The 12,198-nt window shown below is 37.6% G+C and overlaps 1 protein-coding gene across 3 annotated transcripts in view; it reads left to right on the top strand.

The window, feature by feature from the left end:
- Nucleotides 1-12,198, top strand: part of usp53a (ubiquitin specific peptidase 53a) — a 65,069-nt gene that overhangs the window by 24,485 nt on the left and 28,386 nt on the right. For all 3 annotated transcript variants that reach the window (XM_039669749.2, XM_039669748.2, XM_089121584.1), the window contains exons 9-12: nt 2,280-2,426; nt 5,360-5,509; nt 9,228-9,396; nt 10,970-11,119. In XM_039669749.2, the coding sequence (XP_039525683.2) occupies nt 2,280-2,426; nt 5,360-5,509; nt 9,228-9,396; nt 10,970-11,119 (616 nt within the window). The remainder of the gene's footprint in view (nt 1-2,279; nt 2,427-5,359; nt 5,510-9,227; nt 9,397-10,969; nt 11,120-12,198) is intronic.

Genomic DNA, 12,198 nt, shown 5'->3' with positions numbered 1-12,198 from the left:
CTGATAATGTTGATTAATAATGTAGAATTTACTAGAGCTTTTAGCCCTTAGAGGACACTAATATGTTGGCTCTTTCTGTGATGTGATGCCATTAAGCTCACACAAGGACAAACACACATACATACCCTTCTTATCTGATATTCTGCAAGTGTAACACCTCTGTGTGACGGCAAGATGAAACATGAGACCGGAACGTTCCTCTCGCATATCAACACATTCTACATTTTTAAACAGGCGAAGTAGGAATTCACATCATACTAGTCACTGTCAGAAGCATGCATCTCATTAAAGCAATGAAATGTTTGGTAAAAGCAGGTTAACTAAATCTAAAACCTTAAATCTAAATTTTAAATCTTATTTTGAGGTAGTTGCCAAGGCATTTAGTTTAGCTGGAATGCTAAAATAATTCAAATTAAATAATAAAAGCTACAGCAAATTTCACTTTTACATTGTTTTTGAATGTAATTATGTATATGGTAAATCCACTCTGTTTGCTATTTTCTACGTAAATCAAAAACGCTTTTTCAAATGAGCTGTTCGGAAGTGCATCCATTGGGATGTCGCAGTGGAATAGGCCCTATTAGCTTAGCTCCTCCCCTGAGTAAGCTTTCTTTATCTTGTTTGTTTCACATTGTTTGAATTACATTAACAGCTCAGCCAGCAGCAGGTACTGTATATTAGGCTGCCGCTTTAAAACGCATACATATCTAATATATATGCGACTTCCTTTCCCAGCTCTTTCAGTTCACAGACATAACCTACCATTTATGTGCACTTTGTGTGTATTTGGCAGTGCTCACGCTGCGTCTGGGTGCTCCGAAAACCACATACCAGAAGTTTAAACTGATATGGCTTTAAATCGCATACAACCCATGTTATGTAGGGGTGGTGATGGCGCAGTGGATAAGACACATGTCGTTGGTGTGAGAGACCCGGGTTTGAATCCACTGCGAGACACCAGTGTGTCCCTGAACAAGACACATATATAGCAATTGTAAGTCGCTTTGGATAAAAGCGTCAGCTAAATGAATAAATGTAATGTAAATGTAAACTTATAAACTTTCATGATGACAAAGAACTGCAGTCATGTGAAAGTAACCATGACAGAGATGATTATCAAAAGCCAACAGATGTTTTGTTTGATGTTGGCAGAGTATCCAAGGCACAAGCTTTGAAGGCTCCACCCTCTTCTGGAAAAGGGGGCGGGGAGCAGCAGCTCATTTGCGTTTAAAGATACACACACAAAAACACTTAAAGGGATACTTCAGGATTTAGCTTTAAGCTTTGTATTAGTAGAAAACCTGTAGTATTTTCGAATTACCACCCTCGTATCCCCCTAAGACGAGAGATTTATGTATTTTTTGTCTGGCAAAAATCGTCATTTTGCGTCATCAGAGGATTTTTTTGGCCAGAGGCTAAAGACTACAGTCAGTAGTAGGGCTGTCCCGCATGTTTTCAACCCGCCCATAGAGAGTAGATCTCACTCACAGAATGAACACATAGTGTCGGGCATCTTTTTTTGGAAGCTAAGCTAGCAGGTTCTTGTTCTGTGGAGAAAGCTGAGTATTTGGGGTTACCACCCTCTTTTTCCCGGACGTGTCCGGCCGTCGATGTCCGGGATTCAGCTTTTGCTGTCTGCAGTCGCCATTCATTGTTTACATGCACAGCTATTGTTTCAATCTAACTGAATTGATTCCGATTGGTGAACCTGAATGTAGAGTTTACATGAACGCTAAACAAGTGATCGGTTCATGCGTGTGTTAACATTTCTAAGAAAATTGCCGCTCCTCCGTGAGAGATACGAGACATGTGCGTCTCACAGGTGTCGCTCATCTGTAATCACGCCACCGGCCTCGCGCCGTTCTCCCGCGGCCCTCACTCGTCCTGCTCGCCACAGTAAACATAATGAATGACGACTGTAGAACGCAAAAGCCGAATCCAGGACATTTTGGGCGATCTCGAAATCCCGGGCAGACTCATCTCGGAGACTCACTACTAGCCTAGACTTGTTGTTTAACTACTGCACTCGGTTACCAGTAGGTGTGGCCTCCTATGGCAGCGAAGCAAGTGCATTCTGGGAGTTGTTGTCTTTCATCCACATAAGCCAAAAATAATTTTTTGGGATTGTCTCTGTCTAGAAAGCTCCAATTTCAAAAATAATTTCCCATTTCTTCTACTTAAACGACCCATTTTGAATACACATTCATCTTTCCAGAGGTGAAGTATCCCTTTAAAAAACAAACAAATAAATCATTGTTTTATCGCTGTCCCTTCAATAGAGTAACTGTGGTCAGAGAATCAAGATCCGGCGAGTGCTGATGAACTCTCCAGAAATCGTGACCATTGGATTTGTTTGGGACTCGGAACATTCAGACCTCACTGAAGACGTCCTCCGATCTCTCGGACCACACCTCAACCTCTCAGGGGTAAGAATGCTGTCTAGCAAACTTTCTCAAACACTCTGCTCCACCTGGTTCATGACCCCCGTCATAAATAATCAAACTACAAAAGCACAACAGTACAACAGGGGATCATAAAACAATGCTTTGTAGAACATCTTGGTGACATAGAATAAAAGATTTGAATGAAAACAATTTTTTATGTATCTCCAGATTGGTCAGATTGATTATACTCTACAATGTACTTTCAAATGTAAATTTGGTATTAAACTGAATGTCTTGAGTCTTCAGTTTTACTTGCTACGAAGTATAGTATGGTTGCTGGTGTACCATGGTATCTACTATAATACTGATTAATACTATATTTATATAACATTGATGGTTTTTAAAGGGATAGTTAACGCAACAATTAAAATTCTGTCATTTATTTAAACCTGTAAGACTTTCTTTCTGTTTACGATTAGTCTCTTTTTTTTTTTAAACAATCCCTTTATATGTGCATTAACGAATCCAGTCGATCCCATGGAATTACCATGATGCATGTCTAATAATAACACAGTACATTGCAATGGTACTTTTTTTCTTATCAGATACAAATATGATAGTTGGTAAGAAGAGTATTTTCCATATTTCACGCTTAGACTTAAATTTACAAGAATCTGCTAATCAACTTGTAGGTTTCTCGTTTATATGTCATTGAAGACTGAGTCTTGTGGGGAAATCCAATAAGAAACATCTTGTTCCTGGCTGTTATATAAAATATAGAATTCATAGGAAGCCTCCATCCAGATTAAATGGCTATAAAAAGCTTCTGACCTCTCCACGGTTACTCTTTTTCAGTTATTTATTTTTATAGCACATCTGGTGCTGGTGTCATCGAGGCCGATTTATGGTGGTGCCTTGGAACATATGTATGAAGTAAAGTAGGAGTTTATCCTCTACATAAGACTGAGGTTGTGTAACTGTATCAGTGACTGCATAGCCCACACTTGATGACCAGAAAGCCACTACAGTGGAAGGTCATCTGGCGTCCGAGTGTGTAGACGGCCTTCATTACCAGCCTCATGTGGGAGTATAAAGCCATGTTTGAGAATTGTTTTCCACCAGATGGCTGTTCTGTTTGTGCAGCTGTATGTATTTCAGATGTTACAATGCATCTGTAGGTGACCTTACATATCTCCTTATAGAGCTGTCCAAACAAGCACAGTGGATTTGGTTTGGCATCCAAGATCTTGATTGAAAGAATCTGTTATTTTACACCAAATTGTCACAGATGCTAAATAGCGTTCATTCTACTTTTCGCCTACTTCCACGTTGCCACCCTCCAGTTGGATTAGTCTCAGCCGAAACCCCCTGGACAAGTACAAAGGCTTTAATTCATTCCCTAGTTCTCCATGTGATGTTGGAGACTTCAGAGGAAAATAGCTCCCCGCCTGCCTGCAATCCATTGTTTCATGAGCCTCCCAAGAAAACCAGCTATTCAGGAATCAGGGGTGGAGGAACAAATGTTATGCAATAGCTGCTTTATTTAAACGTGTTACAGCAAATACATACTTTTGCGTTCTGTCACCTACTTCTGCCTTCTAATTCTGAAGATTTTTCTCAGAAGACGGCAGTCTAGCACATGAAGTGCACCCAGAAGTTATGAATGTCATCGTTTACTCATAGACCTGTGATTTTTCTTTGTTTTCTTTTGTGGAAGGATGTTTATGCTGCTCATGTGGTTGCACAATTAAAAGTAAATGTTGACTATGGACTGTCAAGCTCCAAAACAGACTGGAAGTATGAAGAATTGTGGTACTTGTAAAGCACTTTTCTTTTGTCGTTTTTGGAGTTCGAGAGCCATTGGTCACCATATGTTTTCTCTAAATGTAGAAAAAGAAACCGTATAAACTGACATCTCCTTTTGTGTTTGACTGGAGAAAGAAAATTATACAGGTTTAGAAGATATGAGGGTGAATAAATGATGTTAATAAATTGTATTATGTTAATGCAACATTAAAGGGGTGATGAACTGAGAAATGAAATTTTCCTTGAGCTTTTGACATCTAAGAGGTCATCATATTATAAAAATATCCTGTAAGTTTCAGAAAAACGTCTGAAAACGTCCTTGTTAGTCCAATAAAAGCTTTTATTGACACCAGCCTCCGCAAACGACTCATTTTTCAAAGAGGGGATCTATGACGTCAAAGAGGATAAAACGCCACCAGAAGAAGATCAACACGGCCGGTTTAGCCCCGCCCACCGATTCGTGCATTACACGCATAGCTAAATAACATAGATGCCTACCTCGTGATGACAATCCGGATTGAGCTACCAAGCAATACAAAATATTGTGCAGTGCCTGGTTATGGAAGAAGACAGTCGCTCCATAAGCTTCCTCTGGATTCCAATAGGTCTGCATGGATAAACTTTATTTTTAATGACGTTCCAGCTGATGAGGGTAAAACATCGTCCGTCGACTGTTCGCTTCATTTCACTGAGGATTGTTTTGTAAACAAGACTGGATTTGCAGACCGATTAAGATTAAAGAATGGTGCTTTACCGACTCTGGGTCGAACATGTATAGGAGAATCATTCTGGTTGCCATTTTACAACATTGGACGTTTTCAAAACAATTTCCCCCCAAGTGCATCAACGGGTGAGTTGAAACTCATTATAATATGCAAAACTGTTATCCACTCACAGCAGTGGGCGTTGACCTCCAAGTCTTCAGTGCGAGAAGCCCATAAAAACCGAGCGTTTTTAAAACTAGGGTACAAAATAGCCTATTACTTATTCATTTTGATGTTTTTGATTGCAAAAACCAAGCGAACGTCATAAGTTGACCTCCGACAACAATATAATGAAAGTAAAAAAGCCAGTTCATGACCCCTTTAACTAAAGGGAACTTATTGTGAAGTGTTAATGATTTTTGGGTTGTGTTATGATTGTCTAAATACATGCATTTGTGTGTGCAGCTCTTTTATCGTGTCACAGACGAACGCGCAAAGAAGAGTGAGCTGCTATTGGTGGGAATGATCTGTTACTCCAGCAGACATTATTGTGCCTTTGCCTACCACACCAAATCATCCAAATGGGTTTTCTTTGATGATGCCAATGTTAAAGAGGTAAGACTATACTTGCCTGTTATGGACATAATTATACACATTTACTATTCATAATTCTAGCAACTATTTAGCATCATCCTGGCACTGGTGATGTGTGTTATTAAACAAACATTCCCTCCATCCACATGTTTAAATATCTATTCATTTATACCATTTTCACTGATCACATGGTCGCTATCCTCTGTAACTTGACACTGCAACTGTTTCTTCCTTTTTCACACTCGCTCAAAGAGTTTATAGTTCACTGAAAACATTTTTGGTGGATTTAATTTGAAACTGGTTTTTACTCAAAAATTGCAAATAAACTTCACTATTAACAAAGAAACCACAAGTAACACATTTATGTAAATGTTTTTTTTCTTTTTAAAATAGATAGACTGAAATAGGAGTTCCCTGTGAAACTTACTCCAATAATCTGTTATATTTTTACTGTGTATGTTTCTCCTCCAAATCTTTTAAATTGGAGCCTTTTTCTTTATGCAAAATATATTTTGAGGTGAACGTGTTATTGGGCATTATATTTGTACGTTAAAAAGATCATTTTAAAGTGTAGTTATTATTATTTTTTTACTTTGTTTTATGCAATCCCAAAGCAAACACTCATTATTACCTGCCTAAACAGTCACTATTAAGTAAACAGCCTAAACCATCTCTAATTACCACCAAATAAAAGATTTGGATGGGCAGCCAGCAAGAGTGAAAAAAAAAGAAAGTCAAGATACAGTGTAGTGGTGCATGGCCCATATCTCTTCATCAATCTGTCAGTAGTGTGCGACTTCTGCTTGCGTGTGCACTTCAGCTCTCACTGGGCTAGTGGTGCCCGTCGCTACCGCCAAGATGGATCACCCTCAAACACACCCACACACACAGTATGTGCATTACAGTAGATGTTTGTGTGCTAACTTACAGTATAGAGAGAACTTTTTCAGAACTGCAGAATTTTGCAGAATATTTTTTTTTTCACGTCTTAACTTAATTACAGCTGTTTTGTTGATTAGTTTTTTTAAAGGGATAGTTCACCCAAAAATGAAAATTCTGTCAGTCTTTACTCACCCTCATGTTGTTCCAACCCCGTAAGACCTTCGTTCATCTTCGGAGCACAAATTAAGATATTTTTTTATAAAATTTGAGAGCTGGATTACTCCTCCATACTTGTCCATAGGCTTCTTGAGGGATTGAAACTTGCCGGCCTCAAAGTTATTAAAGACGTTGTTAAAATAGTCCAAGTGACTCAATCTTAACTTTATCAAATGACAAGAACACTTTTTGTGCGCAAAAAAAACCCCATCAAAAATAACGACTTTATTTCAACTATTCATGTCCTTCTCTCTGTGCCTCGAGTCAGGTTACTAGTTTAACAGTGTATGATCTGTTGTACGTCACACGTATCACACACATGACCAGCGTCGGCCAATAGTAAGCCTACGTGTGACGTAGCTCTACGCTATCACGCTAGTTTAACTGACTAGAGGCCCAAAGAGAAGGAAATGAATAGTTGAAATAAAGTCGTTATTTATGGGGGTTTTTTGCGCACAAAAAAAATATTCTCGTCACTTGATAAAGTTGAAATTGATCTACTGTAGTCACTTGGACTGTTTTAGCGATGTCTTTAATAACTTTTCGAGTCCAGCAAGTTTCAATCCCTCAAGAAGCCTATGGACTAGTATGCAGGAGTGATCCAGCTCTCAGATTTTATTTAAAGTATCTTAATTTGTGTTACCAAGATGAACGAAGGTCTTATGGGGTTGGAACAACATGAGGGTGAGTAAAGACTGACAGAATTTTAATTTTGGGGTATCCCTTTAAGTATCCCTTTAAGCATATTTTAATTAATCTCCTTTACAATCTTCCCTGCTCTTTAAAAAAAAAAAAAAAGTTCTAATACATACAAATCACTGCAGTTTACGGATGAAATGAACACTAGAGGCAATAAAACAGCAACAACTTTTTATTCCTTTTCACACAAATTATGATTAATGGGGCAGAATATTGATTAATGCAGATTTATTTTTTACGTGGTTTCTTGCACAATAAAATGTTTTGACCTCAAAAATGTTGCTATGTATGACTTCAAAAACGATGTTATGACATTTTACCATAGAGCATGATTTGTAAACTAATAGATTTTGATTTTTACATCATATAACCAGCTACATATGTTTGGCTTTTCTGACAATGGCAAACTTGCTTCGTAGCTCATCTGGTACAACATTGCACTTGCGATGTGGAACGCTCAAGTAGTAGTCCCATGAATCAAGAGTCACGATAAAAGGTCCCGCTCCTGCCTGAAACTTTCACGTTTACTTCTGTTCCTGGTGACAAAAGCCTGAAGGAAGAGGTCTAGATTCTGTCTCGTTCCAGTGCTATTGGCATTTGTTTTTGTTTTTTCAATTTCCACACACAAGCCTTTAGATCACCTTTGACAGACTTGTGCGTGCTTTTATTATTAGATAATTGTATTTTGCTGGAGCACTCAAGTCATTACTTTTTCCCGCTTCCCACACACACACATCAGTTCCTTCCCCCGCACACCCTCACTCAGCAATTCCAAACTTATCCCGGGCCACACTCTGGGAATGCAGACCCAAGCAAGCTAAAATGTTTGTTTGTTTTTTGTTTTTTTGTCACATTTGCTTTTTTTAACACTATCGGGTATGTTTAAAGGGTTAGTTCACACAAAAATAAAAATCAGTCGTTCGAAACCCATAAGACCGTTCATCTTTGGAACACAATTTAGGTTTTTGATGAAATCCTAGAGCTGATCCCTCCATAGACAGCATCAGCATTGCAACTTTAAAGGCCCAGAAAGGTAGTAAAGACATCGTTAACATAGTCCATGTGACTACAGTGGTTCAACCTTAATAATGAAGTGATGAACACTTTTTGTCTGCAAAACCCCCCAAAAATAACAACTTTAGGCGGGATTCACATATAGCGCCTAAAAACGCGTAGAAAACGCTGGCCGCGCCGCATTCTCTATTTTGCAAAGCGTCAGGGCGATTGCGCTTCAGTTGATTCTTGTCACATGACCTATTGTGTGTGTATGGTGCGCTTGCGGTATTCTGAAAAGTTGAGATGTTTTTATCTCGACGCGGCGCGGACGTGCATGGAAAAAGCGAGCGCGTCGCACCGCGACCGCACCGCTTCCATTATGAAATAACTCCTACATTTGAAATAACGAACTTGAGCGCGCAAAAGACGCGATATGTGAAACGGCCCTTATTCAATAATTTTGCGATACATAAAACCAATGTAATAAAATGTTAACAGATTCACATTTATCTGTTTTGGATGGGCAACTCAGTGGACATTTCAATGTCGTGAATCGTGCAAGACACAACGTAATATCATTTTGCAGAAATTTTCCAATGAGCCTGGGTTGCTTTTGACTGTTCAGATAATTTTTTTGTTGAATGGGAAGCACTGCGTCCACATCCTGCTTTCTGACTTTTCCTGCTTTTCGCTCTCTCGCTTGCTCGCTCTTTCTTTCTTTCTCTTCTGTCTGTTAATTAAGAAGGAAGGTTACATCTGTTTGCCTGGAGAGATTTTGTAGTACAGCCTGCGTACTCTTACCTAAGCCTCCCTGAGGCAGGCACGCATATCTTCACAATCATGTCTAATAATAATCACTTTTTCATTGCTGTCTGTTTCGCAGATGTACTTTACTAATGATACAATACTAAAGAACTGTATAACTTGAATTTATTTATTTTTTAAGGTGGGATCCAGGTGGAAAGATGTGGTCACCAAATGCATCAAAGGTCACTTCCAGCCTTTGCTTTTGTTCTACACTAACCCTGATGGCAGTTCTGTGATAGCAAACGAGGCCCAGCGGAGCAACAACAGTTCCAGCCAAAATAAGAGCTTGATCAATGGAGACGCACCAGGTAAAAAAACTTTCAATGCATTTCTATTGTATTCAGATAAATTCAACAGCAGTTTATTCTACTTTGACATATATTGAAACTCCTTTTGTTACCAGTGAAAAAAAGAAGTAGAGATCACAGCTGTTAGTAAACATATTATTTTATTTAGTGGTCGACTGACCACTATTAGAGATTTTAAATTTAATTTTAAAATTAAGCATTTTAAGTTTGTCGATCTCGTCTCCAGTGAAGCTGAACTATACTTAGATCTTACAGCTGGACTTTATCTGCAAGGTTATGAAATGAAATGTTTATTAGATATTCAGAGATTTGTTTAAAGGATATAGATGTTTATTTGCTGAATGTTGACGGTAAATGAGAAAGTATTATAGCATAATTGTTTGTCTTTTTCTTTTATTCATTTAAAAGCAAACGCTTTACTTTTTCGCATACTGTTAACTTTCTTTGTTTAACAGTTCAGTCTAAACTAATGAAGACTATCGCTATCAGGCGCTGCCGTTCTCATTGCCGCTCATAAAAATGAAGGTCCCACTTCTAATCGGCCAATCAGAAAAACGTATCGGGCGGTGTTTTAAAAATGCCAAATATCGGCCGATATATCGGTCGACCACTAATCTTATTAAATTAAAATATAACAAACAGTGATTTTAAATAATTCCTTAACACATTTACCAATGCATTTGATGTTTCATTCTGCACAAAAAATATGAGATTAATCCGTTAATTATTGAATCGATTGACAGCTCCAAATTGACTGTCTCAAAAAATGCTGCTCAAAATATAATGAAGTAAATAAAGTTGTTCCACTATACCGGAACACTGACAGTTTACAGGCTAATTACAAGTTGCATATCTGTAAAAACCTCACACGATAATATCACAATTTCTACTCTAATTTATTTTGCAGCCCTAGTGACATCATAGTGACAAATGTTTTTTCCTCTTTGAAAGGCAAGAACAAATATCCCTACTCAAGATTGTGATCTTAAAACAAGACCCAAAATACCCAAGAATTTGTGTTACGTTGATTTACCTGTTTTTTTTTCTTCTTCAAAAATCTGATGTTGTTGTTAGGAGAGAGGAAAATGTCAGTGTGAATCTGTCTAATGCTAGTATCGATTAGCACCAATTGACCGTTGTTTGCTATTTTTAGATTCTGTGTATTGCAGTTCAGTGTTTGCTTTTCACTACAAGTTGTATTTTTTAATCTGTATGTAACGGTGTACGTGACAAATAAAATCTTGAATCCTAAATCAATGCTTAACTTGTTCCACTAGTATTGGTAATTATGTAAACCTTACACCACTTACAATGATGATTCACTACAAAACAAATTAATTTAGAAATGACAATATTGTTTCTTCAAATTGTTAAACATGATGAATATTTAGTCAAATCTGTGTGTTGATTAGGTGTTAGAGCCTGTATCTTATTTTACTGAAAATCTTCATAAATCATAATGAATACAATAGCCTACAATTCCTTGTGTTATACATATAAACAGATCAGTATCAGATCTATCAGTAGTTCTGAAAGCATTTTGTTTTTTCAATTGAATTTTATTGTCTCTTAGGTACTCCTGTACTGAGTGGTAAGAAGTTGGAGTTGACTCGAGAAAACTTGACTGCTTTCTTCTCGAATTATGGTACTCTGAAGCAGAAGTCTCAGCCTCCTTCTGTGTTCAGTCGTGGCAGTAACCAGACCAGTGGCGGCAGAGGACCAGGTAAAAAAAAAAACAGTACAAAACACTTCAAACTACTTGAAATATGAACGCATCAAATTTTATAGTTGATGTCACTGCATCTCACAGTGACTCTTATAACTAGCACTATTATTCACTTTCATGCATCAACTGCATTCATATTTGTCCATAAACATGAAATTAAATGGTTGTAATTGATGAATGCTTTGGAATAATCTTTATAAGTTTACTGTTAAACAAATTTATTGAACTGAACAATTATTTTATATATATATATATATATATATATATATATATATATAGAACATGTATATTACAAAATAAGTTAAGTCTAAATTTCCTAGAAAATCAAAGCCATATGTCGATCGCAAAAATTGAGCCTGATAAAAGTTTCTTAAAGTACCGTTACCATGGTAAGGCAATGTCTAATTTCAAGTTTTAAGTGTTTAAGTTTTCAGAAGGTACCTTATTTATGATTATTACTAAAATACACTCTGTATAAGATCTGTAACTGATAACTCTGTAAAAGATACTCTGAAAGTTAATTAAAAACCTCACTAGATAATATCATGATTTCTATTTTAATTTGACTGATTGTGCAGCCCTAGTTACAACAGAGGGACAAATATTTTTTTCCTTTTTAAAAGGTAAGAACAAATCAAGTGTCCTTAAAATAAAAGACCCAAAATACCCAAGAATTACCTGTTTCAGCCATCTCAAATCTCATGCCTTTTTCATGAACGGTGCAGTGGTCAAAAATGTTCTCTGTTGGAGGCAACACTGTTCCCCCGCAAAGTGTTTTAATACCCAGAGGATCAGAGAGAGAAGTACAGGATGTTTGAAGAGAAGACAGACAAGAAAGACCTGCAGGGAGACGTATCGCCTCGTGCTCCAGTAGCCCACATTCCACTCTTATTACAAACCATAATGGCTCGGTGCGTCTCTTTTTATTGCTGAAGTTTCCTCTCCACTAAAAGCTCTTAGATCAACTTTGTAATGGCTTTCTGTCCTTAGGCAGTGAAAATATTCCCTTTGGCTTGGGGAAGTAGCTCATAAAGTCGTGCAAAATGAGTGTCGTCTTATAGTCCTCAGCGATTCAG

This window comes from Pimephales promelas, chromosome 1, assembly GCF_988280905.1.
Source record: "Pimephales promelas chromosome 1, fPimPro1.hap1.1, whole genome shotgun sequence".
NCBI classification, from domain to species: Eukaryota; Metazoa; Chordata; class Actinopteri; order Cypriniformes; family Leuciscidae; genus Pimephales; species Pimephales promelas.
The sequence above is the reverse complement of the archived record's forward strand: the minus strand, read 5'-3'. Positions and strand labels throughout refer to the sequence as shown.